Source organism: Oncorhynchus clarkii, chromosome 4 (assembly GCF_045791955.1).
Source record: "Oncorhynchus clarkii lewisi isolate Uvic-CL-2024 chromosome 4, UVic_Ocla_1.0, whole genome shotgun sequence".
In the NCBI taxonomy this organism is placed as follows: domain Eukaryota; kingdom Metazoa; phylum Chordata; class Actinopteri; order Salmoniformes; family Salmonidae; genus Oncorhynchus; species Oncorhynchus clarkii.
The window spans coordinates 13,276,411-13,296,940 of record NC_092150.1 but is presented as its reverse complement, the minus strand read 5'-3'; the positions used below and the strand labels follow the sequence as shown (position 1 = coordinate 13,296,940).

At 42.5% G+C, this 20,530-nt stretch overlaps 1 protein-coding gene across 1 annotated transcript; it reads left to right on the top strand.

Annotated features, from left to right (window-relative positions):
• Positions 1–3,981: 3,981 nt before the first annotated feature.
• LOC139407572 (hyaluronidase-5-like) lies at positions 3,982–6,314 on the top strand. Its single transcript, XM_071151398.1, has 3 exons — positions 3,982–4,866; positions 5,515–5,604; positions 5,739–6,314. Exons 1-3 carry the CDS (start codon positions 3,982–3,984, stop codon positions 6,168–6,170), a joined length of 1,407 nt encoding a protein of 468 aa, XP_071007499.1. The 3' UTR covers positions 6,171–6,314.
• Positions 6,315–20,530: the final 14,216 nt, after the last annotated feature.

Genomic DNA, 20,530 nt, shown 5'->3' with positions numbered 1-20,530 from the left:
ATTATTTGGTATCCTTTTGACCAGGGCTCTCAAACCCTGTTCTGAGAGAGCTACCCTCCAGTAGGTTTTCGCTCCAACCACAGTTGTAACTATCCAGTTTATTATTAGATTCAAGTGTGCTAGATTAGGGTTGGAGTGAAAACCTACAGGACGGTAGCTCTCTAGGAACAGGGTTGGAGAGGCCTGCTAACTGTCACGCCTTGGTACTTATACCTGTGTTTTCTGTCTGTTGCCAGTATGTCCTGTTTGTCAAGTCAACCAGCATTTTGTCTCAGCTCCTGTTTTTCCCCAGTCTCTTTTTCTCGCTCTCCTGGTTTTGACCTTTGCCTGTTCTGACTCTGAGCCTGCCTGCCTGACCACTCTGCCTGCCCCTGAGCCTGAGCCTGCCTGCCTGACCACTCTGCCTGCCCCTGAGCCTGAGCCTGCCTGCCGTCCTGCGCCTTTGCCACTACTCTGGATAATCGACCCCTGCCCGTTGTTTGCTTGCCCCTGTTATTTGCCTGCCCCTGTTGCTGTAATAAATATTGTTACTTCAACACAGTCTGCATTTGGGTCGTGATAGTAACCTTTAACCCCATAACCTTTGAGGGGCTTTGAGTAATGCTACTGTGATAATTAAGTTAATGAAATAGTTTGTTTTAACCCCTTAGAGTAGATTGATGCACCGGTTCATAACAAAAATCCCAATCAAAGTTTAAGATAGAGATGTTTTTTTGCATTGGATGCTTCTCAATCCACCACATCTGCCTGTCGCACTTCCACAACTGTGGTGAAAGGTGGCAAAGCTAGAGCGGTGTTTGTCAGACCATGAGACATCCCGAAAATTAGTCTTCTCACAAAAACGTCTGTTGTGTCCGAAGGACTAGAGCTATTATGACCAGTCTTTTGAAAGGGGGAGACTCACGAATGATGTTCTCCATTTTGCTCTATGACCCCCACAAGTGTCAAGAGACTCATACGAAGTAAGTACCGTCGATGTGCAAACTTCTGTTTGGTAGCGTCCAAACACTTCGGGCTTCAAACTAATGGGATTCTCCTGAACATGATGATGTTTTCCGTTTTGCTCTACGACTCCCACAAGTGTCACGGGACTCGTCTGAAGGTAACAGGTACAGGTAAAAAAAAGTTAGTTTTGTGCCTACCCAATAAGGGGTTAAATATGTGTAAAAAATATAGATATATTTCCTGAGTTTTTTTGTACGTCTCCTAGAATTAAGACAAACACTTCAAAACCTTGTTTCTTATTATTTATTTTTGGACAGTCCTTTTTGCCATTTATGAATGTGTTATTCAATGTGATTCTATGGGCATATACATATATACATATTTTATATATATATATATATATATATATATATATATATATATATATATATATATATATATTATACCTAAAAGGTATAAAAAAAAGGTCCTACAATTCCAAATCAAATAGCTAAATGATCCATAGTATGACCATCTAAAAACAAATCCAGATTTCAATTTAACAACCCCCCCCCCCAAACGTCTTAGACTCCAAAGAATTAACAGATTCGGTCATAGATATGATGAAATTACTAGCTACGTATGTACAATTACTCAGCAGTACATTTCCAATGTAAACTGACCAAGCATATAGAGGGAAAGATACTAGGGACAAATCAAATCATGACACATAGCAAGGATATTTGGTGGTGTCCACACATTGTTGTGATAAACGTGTTTCCTCATACCCCCCTCCAGGCACAGACAAGTTCATTTTAAACCTGTTCATATCAACGAATCCCAATAAATATAACCACCTGAGGGAGTCACAAGATCTAGCATATAAATCAACGTCTGTCTTCAAACGCATACGTTTGCTTTGTAACACCAAGCTACGCTCAAAGCTATTGCAAAACGTATTTAGAGACACACTATTTAAATTTCCCAGATGAGACCTGTGGTGAGGTTTGTAGTAAGGGATCAAACATTTTGAGCAGGAGAAGGGGAAATACAGAGTGTGCTGGATTGCAAGGGATTTGTGTGCGAATCCCTGGAACAGGTGTGTGCACATTCATGTTGTAACCTTTATTCCTTTGTTCTACCAGCTCGACAACTTTGTTAAGTCTCATTTTCTCTCATGTTATTGTTTGAAGTAAGTTTGAAGTGGTACAGATATAGGATCTTAATTTGAGCCAGTTCGCAACAGCAGGAAAATAATCCTGCAGCAAAAGGAAATGTGAATTATTATGTGGATTATAATTAATGGACATTTTAGTAGGGTTTGATTCATTTTTCAAAGTGGAAATGACAAACTTTAGAAGCCTTTTTAAACCTTGAGTACATTACAAGGTTGCATAATGTGAGGAATGAGAGTGGGAATTGGAGTTGATGATCATTGATTAGTGATGCCTGACGTGTGTCTAAGTTCCTGTCTGCCATGTAAATTAATTGAGATGGTGGTAATGCAACGCGCCGTTTGTAGCTTTCAGAGAGTGGAACATCAGCTTTATTAAAGAAAAGACTTGGACACAAGACAGCTTAACTGGATGTGACTTTATTCCAGTACAACCACCATCCAAATTAGTTCAAGTGAGAGATACATGTACACTCTTAGAAAAAAAGGTGCTATGTAGAACCAAAAAGGGGTCTTCGGCTGTCCTCATAGGAGAACCCTTTGAAGAACCCCTTTTGGTTCCAGGTAGAACTATTTTGGGTTCCATGTAGAACCCTTTGTGGAAAGGGTTCTACATGGAACCCAAAATAGTTCTACCTTGAACCAATAAGGGTTCTTCCTGGAACAAAAAAGTTTTATCCTATGTTGACAGCTTCAGAGCCCTTTTGGAACCCTTTTTTCTAAGAGTGTAGAACTGGGTCAATAAACTCTGACCATACCATTCACTTATCGCAGACATTTTGCAGATATCCTTCATTAAAAAAATTAACATTTACTACAGAAATGCGAAATACGTTTGCTTATATGGGTGATTGTTCATTTTACAATTGATGACTTCAACCATCAAACTATTTGTAAAATATATATATATATATATATATATATATATATATATATATATATATATGTGTGTGATGCACATTAATGTTATAAATGTATAGTTCTAATTATCATACTCACAATATTCAGGCAATTTATTGTATTACGGATTTTTGTCCATATCACAGAGCTCTAATTCACACGTCAGGCATTGCTAGTCAATGATCATCAACTCCAATTCCCACTCTTCCAGTTGCAATACATTGTGAAATAGTAGGGTGGTAATTTTCAGCAGTTGAGAAATCACAGATATGATTCACCTCATTTGCTCACATTGTATATAGACTTATTTTTCTACTGTATTATTGACTGTATGTTTGTTTTACTCCATGTGTAACTCTGTGTTGTTGTATGTGTCGAACTGCTTTGCTTTTTCTTGGCCAGGTAGCAGTTATAAATGAGAACTTGTTCTCAACTTGCCTACCAGGTTAAATAAAGGTGAAAAAAAAAAAAAAAAAAGATTGAATACAATGTGCTTAGTTTTGTGCTGATGTCATTCTCTATTGGCTCCATTTTGACTGTCACTTCTATTTTTACAATTTGTGCAGTGTTTGGTTGTATTTTCCACTCCACACAAGATGTTCCCTCGCAGAAAAATGTAATTATTTTTATTGAATTGAACACTTTAAATGTAAAAGCTTTTTTTGAGTAGATGGTGCAGGATAGAATGCTGACCAGTGATGTCACAGTTATGTTTGTATTTGCCAAAATTACATCAAACAAAAACAAATACTTCTTCTTTGAAAGGAAATCTGCTTTGAAAAGAAAGGTCGTGCAGAACACATTTACCTACTTAAATCTGGGTTGGATGTGCTTTCTTTTGATTCTGCTCCAAAACATTACTCACAAAAACGTAGATTATTTATGCTTTGTTTTCCCGTCTTAAGGAATAAGACAAAGAGTTGAAAATGAATCTTGACACGGTCTCCGTTCGTGGACTGCACTTCATGGAATGTTTTTTTCTCATGACTCTGCTGGGCACTAACTGGGCACTACCTAAAACAGACCCACCTGTAGATCCTGACTACCCCTTCCTATTCATGTGGAACGCTCCCACAGAACTCTGCGAGACCAGATTTGGCGTAGTTCTCAACCTCTCCCACTTCCAGTTAGTGAGCAGCACTTTGAAGTCTGCCACCAACCAAAGCATCTCCATTTTCTACACTGACCGTTTCGGCCTCTTCCCCTATGTGGACGAGGACACAGGGGAAATGTATGATGAAGGCCTTCCACAGCTGATTGATTTCCAGGAACACCGTGAGCAGGCCGAAGATGACATTGAATACTACATCCCCGAAGACCAACCGGGCCTCGCCATCCTTGACTTTGAGGAGTGGCGACCACAGTGGGTCCGGAACTGGGGCAGCAAGGACGTCTATCGAGATCTCTCAATTGAGACTGTGAAAACCAAGACCCCAACCTTATCCGACGACGAGGCCGAAGACAGAGCCAAGATAGTGTTTGAGCGAGCAGCAAAGCGATACTTTCTCCGATCTCTCTTGGTTGGGAAGAGGCTAAGACCCAACAGGCTTTGGGGATACTATCTGTACCCGGACTGTTACAACTACGACTACAACCAGGATATGAGTGATTATTCTGGGAGTTGTCCTGAGCTTGAGCAAGAGAGGAACGATGAGTTGATGTGGCTATGGAAGGAGTCCACTGCTCTCTATCCATCCATCTATCTGGAGCTGATCCTGAGAGATTCCTACCAAGCCAGCCTGTTTGTCCGCCACCGCATTCAAGAAGCTATGAGAGTATCCATGCTCCCCAACCAAAGTTACGCCATTCCTGTCTACGCCTACATCCGCCCAGTTTTCAAAGATAGTGGTGATGACTACATGTCAGAGGTCAGTGAACACTGTCAAGAGATCTGAAAACTATTTATGTACCTGACAGCACACTAACTGGCCTAAAATCAGACATAGCCTAAACCAGGGGTCTGCAACTAGATTCAGCCGTGGTAGAGGATGGAACTTAATTATAATAATTTGTACACTGCATAATTGAACACAACTAAGCCCAAAAAGAGATTGTATTTCAAAAGAACAATACTTTCATACCTTGAATATATTGAGACACGATCACATATGTCTCTTTTTATATTTGTGGGAATAATTTAATAGATTTCCTAAATGAAACAAATGTTTTACTGGAATACTGGTGATTTTAGTCTTTTTGGACGTAAAACTAAAATCCTACAAACAAGACGTATAGTTTTTTTTACGTTGCTAAAAACCTTTGGCCGACCCCTGGCCTAAATGTCTCAAGGGTATTGCTAAAAAATCATAGTGATCTCTCTATCTTTTTATTTAATCCTCTGTTCTACCAACATGACAACTTTGTTTAGTGTCATTTTCTATCATGTTATTGTTTGAAGTGTGTTTGAAGTGCTAGTGTTTTGTCTTGGCAAAATGTCTATTCTTTGAATGACTTGGTGTGGGTGTATTATGTCATAGTGATTTTCCCTTATGACTTTGTAACTCTGTGTTTTCCAGTATGACCTGGTGAACACCATTGGGGAGGCAGCTGCCCTGGGAGCGGCTGGGGTGATCTCCTGGGGGGACATGAATGTCACTGACTCAGAGGTATGCTCCCTATTTCTTTACAGATCTATTTCATATGCTTCTAAGAACAATCCATGCACCTAAATGCATTTAATCAAACATTTAATGTAAACACAACAAAAGCACTTTATAATTCTGTCCCTAACTTTTAACAGGACTCCTGCTTCACTGCCAGACGCCACCTGGAGAAGATCATGAATCCATACATCTTGAATGTTTCCACAGCATCGCGGCTGTGCAGCGGGGCTTTGTGTCGGGCGAATGGCCGATGCATAAGAAAGCACTGGGACAGAGACGACTACCTACACCTCAACCCATATACCTTCCAGATCAAGAGATATAAAACAGGCAATCTGGCTGTGAAGGGTGAAATGTCCCAATATGAGATTGACTGGTTTGCTGACAGATTTGACTGTTTGTGCTACTCTGACGAACCATGTCAGTCCTCCAGTACTCCAAACTCCTTCCCCAACTTTGTCCAAAGCAATGGAACTCCCCAATACTTCCAACCATTTGTCATTCTGACTTCTGTCTACAGTATGTATGTTTTTCTTGTAATGATGTGCAACAACACAGGAAGCTGGTGAAGGGAAGACTGCTAATAATGGCTGGAATGGAGTGAATGGATTGGTATCAAGCATATGGAAACCATGTGTTTGATACCTGTCACGCCCTGACCTTAGAGATCCTTATTTATGTCTCTATTTGGTTTGGTCAGGGTGTGATTTGGGGTGGGTTTCTGATGTGATATACTGTATACCCACAACCTTTAACTAGGTTTCTGATGTGATATACTGTATACCCACAACCTTTAACTAGGTTTCTGATGTGATATACTGTATACCCACAACCTTTAATTAGGTTTCTATGTTCTATTGTTTGTAGTTCTATGTTTTGGCCACGTAGGGTTCTCAATCAGGGACAGCTGTCTATCGTTGTCTCTGATTGCGAACCATACTTAGGTAGCCCTTTTCCCACCTGTCTTTGTGGGAAGTTGACTTTTGTTTATTCCACATAGCCTGTAGCTTCACGGTTGTTTTCTCGTTTGTTGTTTTGTTGGCGTCATTTTTTATAATAAAAGAAAATGTACGCTCACCACTCTGCACCTTGGTCCAGTTCTTCCTTCAACAGCCATGACAATACCATTTGATTTATTCCTTTCCAGCCATTACTATGAGCCCAATTAAGGTGCCACAAGCCACCTGTGATGTATGTGTATTGTGTACAAAAGGAGGTGTTGTACTGTGTTGTACTGTCACTTGGAGTTTCCAGGGCTTCTTGAGTTTATGTTTGGGATACTAGTTTGGGTTGCTACCATATGTAAAAAATTCTAATAAAAAAAGTTCAGGTAAAAGGTATGAACACTGCACTTTTGGTGAAAATACAAAAACATAAATGAAACTGCTGTGAAAAGTGTAAACACATTTGATGGTGATGTAAAAGTACACATTATGGTGAAAATACCATCATTTCCAAGTAAAGACAAGATCACAAGTGTAACTGGATATACTGTATACCCACAACCTTTAACTAGGTTTCTGATGTGATATACTGTATATCCACAACCTTTAACTAGGTTTCTAATGTTATATACTGTTTATCCACAACCTTTAACTAGGTTTCTAATGTTATATACTGTTTATCCACAACCTTTAACTAGGTTTCTAATGTTATATACTGTATACCCACAACCTTTAACTAGGTTTCTGATGTGATATACTGTTTATCCACAACCTTTAACTAGGTTTCTAATGTGATATACTGCTTATCCACAACCTTTAACTAGGTTTCTAATGTGATATACTGTTTATCCACAACCTTTAACTAGGTTTCTAATGTGATATACTGTATATCCACAACCTTTAACTAGGTTTCTGATGTGATATACTGTATATCCACAACCTTTAACTAGGTTTCTAATGTTATATACTGTATATCCACAACCTTTAACTAGGTTTCTAATGTGACATACTGTACCCAATATCTTATGACACTGTAAGGCCAGCATTCATCAGGTATATAGACCACTGGCATCTCCTGTCAATGACAAGTTTCCTGTTCACAAATCTCCAGATAGCTTTCAAAACCTGTTGTTTAGCTCGAGGGAACTTTGTGTCTGTCTGACAGATTTTAAAAAAATACATTGATCATGAAAATACTTTTTAACTCTGCATTGCTGGGAAAAGGCTCGTAAGTAAGCATTTCCCAGTAAAGTATACCTGTACCTGAAGTATTCGGGCATGTGACAAATAAAATGTGATTTGATTTCAGTAATTTCTCACAGATATTATTGGACGTTGCAGATCCATAGCATGAATCCATGCGTCTTCTGGCTAGAGTGCCTATGTGTCTCACTAAGGGGACAATGTAAACAAATAAACCAGACCATACCACTATGTTCCACCCGAGCTCCTTGTTGCTGTTAGCGTTCCTCCATTTGAAAATATGTATCCATATGTATCCTAGCCAGACAGGAAGGGAATGCTTCATGAAAAAGGGCAACGTAAATTAAACTCCTGCTGATAGTGTAAAGTAACTGTAGGGGGCGATAAATCTGTATTTTGCACTGATTCCTCTGGGTTAGTCAAGGGATAACAGTGACAACAATTCCTCTCATATATCCCGTTTTGTGTGGGAAACACCTCATGGATTAAATTAAATACATTTTGAAACCAATAAGGCAACTTGAACTGGTTACATCATTTCACATAACAATGACACCTACCAATGGCACACATCATTTATTGAAATGACTATTAAACAGCAGGACATATCCCAGATTGTGTCTTTATTAATAAGAGTTCAAGAGTAACTCCAAGTGTTTTTCTATTCAGTAAAACATTTGATATTCAGTGAAGTTCTTGATTCCACAGGTGGCAGTCTAATACTGGGTAGCCACAGTCCAGCTGAATGAAACAGTGCAAATGGTTTAACTGTACAGCATAACACAGGGCCCTAAGCATGACACATCAACACACACTGCTGCGACACCGGGTGACTGTCTGCGATTAGAGTGGGTTTACACTCATCTCAAGGGTTGGTGGAGGTGGTCTTTACAACTACAGAGTGAACTAAGCGGCATTGGCTCTGTCAAGTGCAACACAAAAGGGGGTCTATAGTCGGACAGTGCATCTGCACAAACCATTCAGCAATGACTCAGCTTGAATACAACTGTCAAGGCTGAGAAAAAGCATTGCTCTTTGGTGGTTGTTTGTCCTCTATGATATCTATAGTGATAAGGAGGATTGTTACTTCTCGTGTCTGCCGTAGTTTAGAGTAGCTGTTCTTAATAGAGTCTTTTTTTCTTCTAAAATGTCGTATGAATATCACCATGTCAGAGTAATGTCAGGAACAGTTTTGAGTGACCCACTCCTTTCATCAGAGCACTCAATTCAACGTCTAAAGGACATGGAAACAACGCTGACTCAACCAGTGTCTGCCCAATGGGAAGTGTTCCATCTGACAGAGAGAGAAGTCATTTAGAGAAAGGACCGGGGAATGCAGTAATATGAACTAATGTACTCTCTTAGAACAGTACCTTAAAGCTACTGTGCTGCAGGGTAAGCCCTAATGGTCATTATATTTCATGACTCTGAGAATGCTACATTGTCCTACTGATTGATTTAGATTAGGGAGAGCATGCTGATTTGGGGAGTTCAAATCCCTTTGTCTCTGAAGACTTAGATTAGGGAGAGCATGCTGATGAGGGGAGATCAAATCCCTTTGGACTCCATTCTCTTCAGGAGTCAAATTAATTTGGGCTTGGGCATATTTATGCGTACTTGTCTTCTTGTCAACATATGTTTGTTTTGTGTGTGTACGTGTGTGTTTAGCGAAACACACACACAAAACAAACCTTGCTTACACACCTGCTGCCTGTGCCTCACTGCATTGAACATCCCTTACGGAAAAACCACACGAGGTCACGTGATCACATGTGAAATTCACATGGTTTCTCCGTAAGGGTTTTCTTTGATTCCTGTATGACTGTGAGATACAAGAGGACTGCTTCAAATACAGAGAGCTGAGGCTATGAAGTTCCAACCCAGTGTGGGATACTCACAGAAACAAGAACAAATCATTAAATCTCTATAATCCTCTGCAGAAAACCCCAATCTCCTCTTTTCTAAAGCTATAGCCATCTACAGAGAGAGTGAGAGCCTTGATATCACCATGGTTACAATTCTAATCACATTCTCATCTAATTTCCGTCACAAAACAAAACTTCTTATCGACATACTGGAGTATCATCAAGTTAATCCTGACAACTATAATCCACATGGTTTCCCTCTAGAAAGCTTATCATTGGATAATATCTGGGAACCACAAATTAAGTAGTTTTTTCAAGCCAGTTTTGCCATGTTTAACTTCGAAAGTTCGAGGATAGGATTGAAGTTGATCACTACTTAGTGAATGAGAGATAAGTAGAGAACACTATCGTGTCCCTTTGCATAGGCCCTTTCCCAACCCTCCAGAGGGTTCACATTAAAAGCATCCAGGAAATACATCTGTATAGATCTCAATAAAGAGAAACCTGTGTGTGTGTGCATGTACGTATATCAAGGAGCATTATGTGTAGACTTTTGTCTATCATCCCCTAAAATCCTATTCTGGGGGCAGGAGGGCGTCAAGGTTCTATAGAAGGAGGGGATCAAGGTTCTATAGCAGGAGGGGATCAAGGTTCTATAGAAGGAGGGGATCAATGTTCTATAGCAGGAGGGAATCAAGGTTTTATAGCAGGAGGGGGCAAGGTTCTATAACAGGAGGAGATCAAGGTTCTATAGCAGGAGGGGTTCAAGGTTCTATAACAGGAGGGGGTCAAGGTTCTATAGCAGGAGGGAATCAAAGTCCTATAGCAGTTGGAAATCAAGGTTCTACAGCAGGAGGGGGCCAAGGTTCTATAACAAAGGGGGTCAAGGTTTGATAACAGGAGGGGGTCAAGGTTCTATAGCAGGAGGGGTTCAAGGTTCTATAGCAGGAGGGAATCAAAGTCCTATAGCAGGTGGGAATCAAGGTTATATAGCAGGAGGGGTTCAAGGTTCTATAACAGGAGGGGGGTCAAGGCTCTATAACAGGAGGGGTCAAGGTTCTACAGCAGGAGGGAATTAAGGTTCTATAGCAGGAGGGGTTCAAGGTTCTATACCAGGAGGGGATCAAGGTTCTATAGCAGGAGGGGATCAATGTTCTATAACAGGAGGGGTCAAGGTTCTATAACAGGGGGGGTAAATGTTCTACAGCAGGAGGGGATCAAGGTTCTATAGCAGGAGGGGATCAAGGTTCTATTGCATGAGGGGATCAATGTTCTATAGCAGGCGGGGCTTAAGGTTCTATATCAGGAGGGGATGAAGGTTCAATAAAGGGGGGGTCAAGGTTCTATAACAGGGGGGTCAAGGTTCAATAGCAAGAGGGGGTCAAGGTTCTACAACAGGAGGGGGTCAAGGTTCTATAGCAGGAGGGGTTCAAGGTTCAATAACAGGAGGGGTTCAATGTTCTATAGCAGGAGGGGATCAAGGTTCTATAGCAGGAGTGGATCAAGGTTCTATAAAGGGGGGGTCAAGGTTCTATAGCAGGAGTGGATCAAGGTGATATAGCAGGAGAGGGTCAAGGTTCTATAACAGGAGTGGGTCAAGGTTCTATAGCAGGAGGGTGTCAATGTTCTATAGCAGGAGGGGATCAAGGTTTTATAGCAGGACGGGCTTAAGGTACTATAGCAGGAGGGGTTCAAGGTTCAATAACAGGAGGGGTTCAATGTTCTATAGCAGGAGGGGATCAAGGTTCTATAGCAGGAGTGGATCAAGGTTCTATAAAGGGGGGGTCAAGGTTCTATAGCAGGAGTGGATCAAGGTGATATAGCAGGAGAGGGTCAAGGTTCTATAACAGGAGTGGGTCAAGGTTCTATAGCAGGAGGGTGTCAATGTTCTATAGCAGGAGGGGATCAAGGTTTTATAGCAGGACGGGCTTAAGGTACTATAGCAGGAGGGGTTCAAGATCCTTTAACAGGAGGGGATCAAGGTTCTATAACAGGATGGTATCAAGGTTTTATAGCAGGAGGGGATGAAGGTTCAATAAAAGGGGGGGTCAAGGTTCTATAGCAGGATGGGTTCAAGATTCAATAGCAGGAGGATATCATTGTTCTATAACAGGAGGGGGTCAATGTTCTAGAGCAGGAGGGGACCAAGGTTCTATAGCAGGAGGGGTTCAATGTTCTATAGCAGGAGGGGATCAAGGTTCTATAGCAAGACGGGCTTAAGGTACTATAGCAGGAGGGGATCAAGATCCTTTAACAGGAGGGGATCAAGGTTCTATAACAGGATGGGCGTCAAGGTTCTATAACAGGAGTGGGTCAAGGTTCTATAGCAGGAGGGTGTCAAGGTTCTATAGCAGGAGGGGATCAAGGTTTTATAGCAGAACGGGCTTAAGGTACTATATATAGCAGGAGGGGATCAATATCCATTAACAGGAGGGGATCAAGGTTCTATAACAGGATGGTATCAAGGTTTTATAGCAGGAGGGGGTCAAGGTTCAATAGCAGGATGGGCGTCAAGGTTCTATAACAGGAGGGGATCAATATCCTTTAACTGGAGGGGATCAAGGTTCTATAACAGGATGGGTTCAAGGTTCTATAGCAGGAGGGGGTCAAGGTTCAATAGCAGGATGGGCGTCAAGGTTCTATAACAGGAGGGGTCAAGGTTCTATAGCAGGAGGGGATCAATGTTATATAGCAGGTGGGGTTCAAGGTTCTATAAAGGGAGGTCAAGGTTCTATAGCAGGAGGGGGTCAAGATTCTATAGCAGGAGGGGGTCAAGGTTCTACAACAGGAGGGGCTTCAAGTTCTGTAGCAGGAGGGGATCAAGATCCTTTAACATGAGGGGATCAAGGTTCTATAGCAGGAGGGACTCAAGGTTTGATAGCAGGAGGGGATCAAGGTCCTTTAACAGGAGGTGGTCAAGGTTCTATAGCAGGAGGGGTTTAAGGTTCTTTAACAGAAGGCTATCAAGGTTCTTTAACAGCAGGGGGTCAGGGTTCTATACTATAGCAAGAGGGTGTCAAGGTTCTGTAACAGAAGTGGATCAAGGTTCTGTAACAGAAGTGGATCAAAATTCTATAGCAGAAGGGGATCAAGGCACCCAGTGACATACTATACATCCTTAAGCCCCTCCCTTTCTACTCTGTCCATCTGTTGGGGAGCCTCTGTGGCTCGAAACCTCTCTCACTCATGCACGCACGCGCACGCACACGCACATGCACAAACACAAACACAAACACACACACATGCACACACTCACGCACATACACATGAAAGGTGAAACTACAGCTGAAAAGTGATTGTTACAAACGCAACCATGAGTCAATTTTGATAGCTCTACCTGATCATTGAAAAGCTCACATGCTAACATTTCTTTCCACACAGTGCTAATGACATAAAGTAATAACAATAGTAAGTGATAGCTGAATCCCATCCTTAATGGTGTCATTATAAACCCTCATTTGATTAGTCATATCCTTTGTTTAAAATGTTATGTTCAAGATTAAGCTTGTGACCATTCTTGATAATCAAGTTCCTTATCCCTCCCCAAGTCCCAAAGCTGTAATTCAGTGACTGAATTGAACTCAACTGAATTAAAATGTACTGATATGATCTGCACTGAATTGAGTCGAGTTTAACTGAACTAACTTGAAGTGAACTGAGCTGAATATTGGCCTAATTGTCTACTGAGCCACTTTAGCATCATGAACCACTTTCATGCAATAATAGTATGATTTAATTTCCCATCACAACATCATCTCAGGTGCTCTGACACTGTGATAGAGAACAGGCTGGTGGTTTGTGGGATGAAGCTTGATGCTAACAGTGCATTAGCAAGCTAGCTTGCTAGCTGAAACCATTGAAACCATTACCGGAGGTGTTCCTGTGGATTGCAAGGCCTACCTTCAAACTCAGTGCCTCTTTGCTTGAAAATAAGTTGTAGACCTCCACAAGTCTGGTTCATCCTTGGGAGCAATTTCCAAACGCCTGAAGTTACCACGTTCAACTGTACAAACAATAGTACGCAAGTATTAACACCATGGGACCACACAGCCGTCATATACCTCTCAGGAAGGAGACGCATTCTGTCTCCTACAGATTAGCGTGCTTTGGTGCGAAAAGTGCAAATTAATACCAGAACAACAGCAAAGGACCTTGTGAAATGCTGGAAGAAACAGGCACAAAAGTATCTATAGCCACAGTAAAAAAGGGTCCTATATCGACATAACCTGAATGGCTGCTCAGCAAGGAAGAAGCCACTGCTCCAAAACCGCCGTAAAAAAAGCCAGACTACGGCTTGCACATGGGGACATAGCTCGTACTTTTTGGAGAAATGTCCTCTGGTCTGATGAAACGAAAATAGAACTGTTTGGCCATAATGACCAACTTTATGTTTGGAGGAAAAATGGGGAGGCATGCAAGCAGAAGAACACCATCCGAACTGTGAAGCACGGGGTGGCAGCATCATGTTGTGGGGGTGCTTTGCTGCAGGAGGGACTGGTGAACTTCACAAAATAGATGGCATCATGAGGATGGAAAATCTTGTGGATATATTGAAGCAACATCTCAAGACATTAGTCAGGAAGTTAAAGCTTGGTCGCAAATGGGTCTTCCAAATGGACAATGACCTCAAGAATACTTCCAAAGCTGTGGCAAAATGGCTTAAGGACAACAAAGTCAAGGTATTGGAGTGGCCATCACAAAGCCCTGACCGCAATCCCATAGATAATTTGTGGGCAGAACTGAAAAAGAGTGTGCGAGCAAGTAGGCCTACAAACCTGACTCAGTTACACCACCTCTGTCAGGAGGAATGGGCCAAAATTCACCCAATTTATTGTGGGAAGCTTGTGGAAGGCTAACTGAAACGTTTGACCCAAGTTAAACAATTTAAAGGCAATGCTACCAAATACTAATTGAGTGTATGTAAACTTCTGACCTACTGGGAATGTAATGAAAGAAACAAAAGCTGAAATTAATCATTCTCTCTGCTATTATTTTCACATTCTTAAAATAAAGTGGTGATCCTAACTGACCTAAGACAGTGAATTTTTACTGGGATTAAATGTCAAGAATTGTGAAAAACTGAGTGTAAATGTGTTTGGCTAAGATGTACAGTATGTAAACTTCTGACTTCAACTGTATATCATGTACACACATGCTACACACGACTGTTGTTTTTATTGTTTGGATTCTGGGTTCCATGGTGGTTCTCCATTAGTCAACTCAAATTTGATTTGTCACATACACATGATTAGTAGATGTTATTGCGGGTGTACCGAAATGCTTGTGTTCCTAGCTTCAACTGTGCACTAATATCTCACAAGCAAAAAAATACTGCGAAGATACTTAGCAGTCTGAAACAATGTGGCGATGTCCATCAGCGCTTTCTCGCAACTGCATGTGGAGATGGGCGATGTCCATCAGCGCCTTCTCGCAACTGCATGTGGAGATGGGTAATGTCCATCAGCGCTTTCTCGCAACTGCATGTGGAGATAGGTAATGTCCATCAGCGCCTTCTCGCAACTGCATGTGGAGATAGGTAATGTCCATCAGCGCCTTCTCGCAACTGCATGTGGCGATAGGTAATGTCCATCATCGCCTTCTCGCAACTACATGTGGAGATAGGTAATGTCCATCAGCGCCTTCTCGCAACTGCCTGTGGAGATGGACGATGTCCATCAGCGCCTTCTCGCAACTGCATGTGGAGATAGGTAATGTCCATTGGCGCCATCTTGCAACTGCATGTGGAGATGGGTACTGTCCATCGCTGCATGTGGAGAATGGTAATTTTACAAGGTCACTGAAGGTTACCAGAGTCGTCTATGGCAACAGTTGTCTGCTAATATAATAGGGGGGCTATAATACCAGACTTTAGCAAAACATGATGCTGTCCAGAGTGGATGAGATAAAGCCATACTGTGCATTCAGAAAACATTCAGACCCCTTGGCTCTTTCCACATTTTGTTACGTTACAGACTTATTCTAAAATGGATTAAATAAAGATTTTCCTCATCAATCTACGCACAATACCCCATAATGACAAAGTGAAAAGAGGTTTTTAGAAATTTTAGCAAATACCTTATTTACATAAGTATTTTTTGCTATGAGATTCTAAATTGAGCTCAGGTACATCCTGTTTCCATTGATCATTCTTGAGATGTTTCTACAACTTGATTGGAGTCCACCTGTGGTAAATTCAATTGATTGGACATGATTTGTAAAAGCACATAAAATCAAATCAAATTACATTTTATTTGTTACATGCGCTGAATACAACAGGTAGACCTTACAGTGAAATGTTGACCTACAAGCCCTGAACCAAGAATACAGTTTTTTTTAAATAGCTGGGTAAAAAAAATTAAAATAAAATTACAAATAATTCAAGAGCAGCAGAAAAATAACAATAGCAAGGCTATATACAGGGGGTACCAGTACAGAGTCAATGTGCGAGGGCACCGGTTAGTCGAGGTAATTGAGGTAATATGTACATGTAGGTAGAATAAAAGAGAGTAGCAGCAGCATAACATAGGGGGCGGGGGGGCAATGCAAATAGAGTGGGGAGCCATTTGATTAGCTGTTCAGGAGTCTTACGGCTTGGGGGTAGAAGCTGTTCAGAAGTCTTTTGGACCTAGACTTGACGCTCCAGTACCGCTTGCCGTGCGGTAGCAGAGAGAACAGTCTATGACTAGGGTGGCTGGAGTCTTTGACAATTTTAAGGGCCTTCCTCTGACACCGTCTGGTATAGAGGTCCTGGATGGCAGGAAGCTTGGCTCCAGTGATGTACTGGGCTGTCGCACTACCCTCTGTAGCGCCTTGTGGTCGGATGCTGAGCAGTTGCCATACAAAGGCAATCATGCTCTCAATGGTGCAGCTGTATAACTTTTTGAGGATCTGAGGACCCATGACAAATCTTTCCAGTCTCCTGAAGGGGAATAAGCTTTGTTGTGCCCTCTTCATGACTGTCTTGGTGTGTTTGGACCATGACACCAAGGAACATGAAGCGCTCAACCTGCTCCACAACAGCCCCGTCGATGAGAATGGAGACGTGCTCGGTCCTCCTTTTCCTGTAGTCCACAATCATCTCCTTTGTCTTGATCATGTTGAGGGAGAGGTTGTTGTCCTGGCACCAAACGGCCATTTCTCTGACCTCCTCCCTATAGGCTGTCTCATCATTGTCGGTGATCAGTCTACCACTGTTGTGTCATCGGAAAACTTAACGATGGTGTTGGAGTCGTGCCTGGGCATGCAGTCATGAGTGAATAGGGAGTAATGGAGGTGACTGAGCATGCACCCCCATGTTGAGGATCAGCACCCCCATGTTGTTACCTACCCTTATCACCTGGGGGGCGGCCCGTCAGGAAGTCCAGGATCCAGTTGCAGAGGCAGGTGTTTAGTCCCAGGGTCCTTAGCTTAGTGATGAGCTTTGAGGGCACTATGCTGTTGAACACTGAGCTGTAGTCAACGAATAGCATTCTCACATAGGTGTTCCTTTTGTCCAGGTGGGAAAAGGCAGTGTGGTGTACAATAGAGATTGCATCATCTGTGGATCTGTTGGGGCGGTATGTAAGTTGGAGTGAGTCTAGGGTTTCTGGGATAATGGTGTTGATGTGAGCCATGACCAGCCTTTTAAAGCACTTCATGGCTACAGACGTGAGTGCTACGGATCGGTAGTAATTTAGGCAGGTTACCTTAATGTTCTTGGGCCGAGGGACTATGGTGGTTTGCTTGAAACATGTTGATATTACAGACTCAGTCAGGGACAGGTTGAAAATGTCAGTGAAGACACTAGCCAGTGGGTCAGCGCATGCTCGGAGTACACATCATGTTAATCATCTGGCCCTGCGGCCTTTTGAATGTTGACCTGTTTAAAGGTCTTACTCACATCGGGTACGGAGCACGTGATCACACAGTCGTCAGGAACAGCTGATGCTCTCATGCATGTTTCACTGTTACTTGCCTCGAAGCTAGCATGGTTCTAATTTAGTTTGTTTGGTAGGCTCGTGTCACTGGGCAGCTCGCGGCTGTGCTTCACTTTGTAGTCTGTAATAGTTTGCAAGCCATGCCACATCCGACGAGCGTCAGAGCCAGTTTAGTACAATTCAATCTTTGTCCTGTATTGGCCTGTTTTATGGTTTGTCAGAGGGCATAGCTCTACCTTGAAAGTGGCAGCTCTACCCTTTAGCTCAGTGCGGATGTTGCCTGTAATCCATTGCTTCTGGTTGAGGTATGTACGTACAGTCACTGTGAGGACGATGTCATCGATGCACTTATTGATGAAGCCAGTGACTGATGAGGTGTACTCCTCAATGCCATCAGAAGAATACCAAAACATATTCCAGTCTGTGCTAGCAAAACAGTCCTGTTGCTTAGCATCTGTTTCATCTGACCACTTTTTTATTGACCGAATCACTGGTGCTTCCTGCTTTAGTTTTTGCTTCCTGCTTTAGTTTTTGCTTGTAAGCTGGAATCAGGAGGATAGAATTGTGGTCAGATTTGCCAAATGGAGGGCGAGGGAGAGCTTTGTACGTGTTTGTTTCCCTCTGGTTGCACATTTAACATGCTGGTAAAAATGAGGTACAACGGATTTAAGTTTCCATGCATTAAAGTCCTCAGCCACTAGGAGCGCTGCCTCTGGATGATCGTTTTCCTTTTTGCTTATGGTTGTATACAGCTCATTGATTGTGGTCTTAGTGCCAGCATCGATTTGTGGTGGTAAATAGACAGCTACGAAGAATATAGATGAAATCTCTCTCGGTAAATAGTGTCGTCTACAGCTTATCATGAAATACTCTACCTCAAGTGAGCAAAACCTCTAAACGTCCTTAGATTTAGTGCACCATCTGTTGTTTTCATTTCACCATCTGTTGTACATGTCTTACTGTTGTTCTATCCTGCCGAAAAAGCGTAAAACCCACCAGCTGTATGTTATTCATGTCATCTTTCAGCCATGACTCTGTGAAACATAAGATAATACAGTTTTTAATATCCCTTTGGTAGAATATACATTCTCATATATTTTATTATCCAATGATTGTATGTTGGCTAATAGGACTGATGGTAAAGGCAGATTAACCACTCGCCGTCGGATCCTTACAAGTCACCCAGACCTACGTCCCCGATATCTCTGTCTCTTTCTCCTGCGAATGATGGGGATGAGGGCCTTGTCGGGTGTCTAGAGAAAATCCTTTGCGTCCGATTCGTTAAAGAAAGAATATTATTTCAGTACGGGTGAGTAATCGCTGTCCTGATATCTAGAAACTCTTTTCGGTCATAAGAGACGGTGGCAGAAACATTATGTACAAAATAAGTTACAAATAACGTGAAAAAACACACACAATAGCACAATTGATTAGGGGGCCGTAAAACGACAGCCATCTCCTCCGGTGCCATTATCATTACACCTGTCTATATAAGGTCCCACAGTTGACAGTACATGTCAGAGCAAAAACCAAGCCAAGAAGTCTAAGGAATTGTCCATAGACCTCAAGGAGGTGACCAAGAAGCGGATGTACATTCTGACAGAGCTCCAGACTACCTCTGTGGAGATGGGAGAACCTTCCAGAAGGACAACCATCTCTACAGCACTTCACCAATCAGGCCTTTACGCTAGAGTGGCCAGACGGAAGCCACACCTGCGCTTTGGTCCACTTCTTTATGCAACGATGACCGTTACACCATGAGGTCAAATTAATTGTCTGTAGAGCACAGATCTGGGAAGGGTAACAAAACATTTCTGCAGCATTCAAGGTCCCCAAGAACACAGTGGCCTCCATCATTCTTAAATGAAAGAAGTTTGGAACCACCAAGACTCTTCCTAGAGCTAGCCGCCCGGCCAAACTGAGCAATCGGGGGAGAAGGGCCTTGGTCAGGGAGGTGACCAAGAACCCGATGCTCACTCTGACAGAGTTCCAGAGTACCTCTGTGGAGATGGGAGAACCTTCCAGAAGGACAACCATCTCTACAGCACTTCACCAATCAGGCCTTTATGCTAGAGTGGCCAGACGGAAGCCACGCCTGCGCTTTGGTCCACTTCTTTATGCAACGATGACCGTTACACCATGAGGTCAAATTAATTGTCCATAGAGCACAGATCTGGGAAGGGTACCAAAACATTTCTGCAGCATTAAAGGTCCCCAAGAACACAGTGGTCTCCATCATTCTTAAATGGAAGACGTTTGGAACCACCAAGACTCTTCCTAGAGCTAGCCGCCTGGCCAAACTGAGCAATCGGGGAAGAACCAAGAAGGGAGGTGACCAAGAACCCGATGGTCACTCTGACAGAGTTCCAGAGTACCTCTGTAGAGATGGGAGAACCTTACAGAAGGACAACCATCTCTACAGCACTCCACCAATCAGGCCTTTACGCTAGAGTGGCCAGACGGAAGCCACGCATCAGTAAAAGGCACATGATAGCCCTCTTGGAGTTTGCCAAAAGTCACCTAAAGGACTCAGACCATGAGAAACAAGATTATCTGGTCTGATGAAACCAAAATTTAACTCTTTGACCTGAATGCAGAAACATCAGGAGGAAACTTGGCGCCATCCATACAGTGAAGCATGGTGGTGTCAGCATCATGCTGTGGGGATGTTTTACAGTGGCAGGGACTGGGAGACTAGTCAGGATCGAGTGAAAGATGAATGGAGCAAAGTATAGAGAGATCCTTGATGAAAACTTGATCCAGACTGGGGCATAGCTTCACCTTCCAACAGGACAATGACCCTAAGCACACAGCCAAGACAACGCAGCAGTGGCTTCGGGACAAGTCTCTGAATGTCCTTGAGTGGCCTAGCCAGAGCCCGGATCTAACATATCTGGAGAGACCTGAAAACAGCCGTTCAGCAACGCTCCCCATCCAAACTGACAGAGCTTGAGAGGATCTGCAGAGAAAAATGGTGTGCTAAGCTTGTAGCGTCATACCC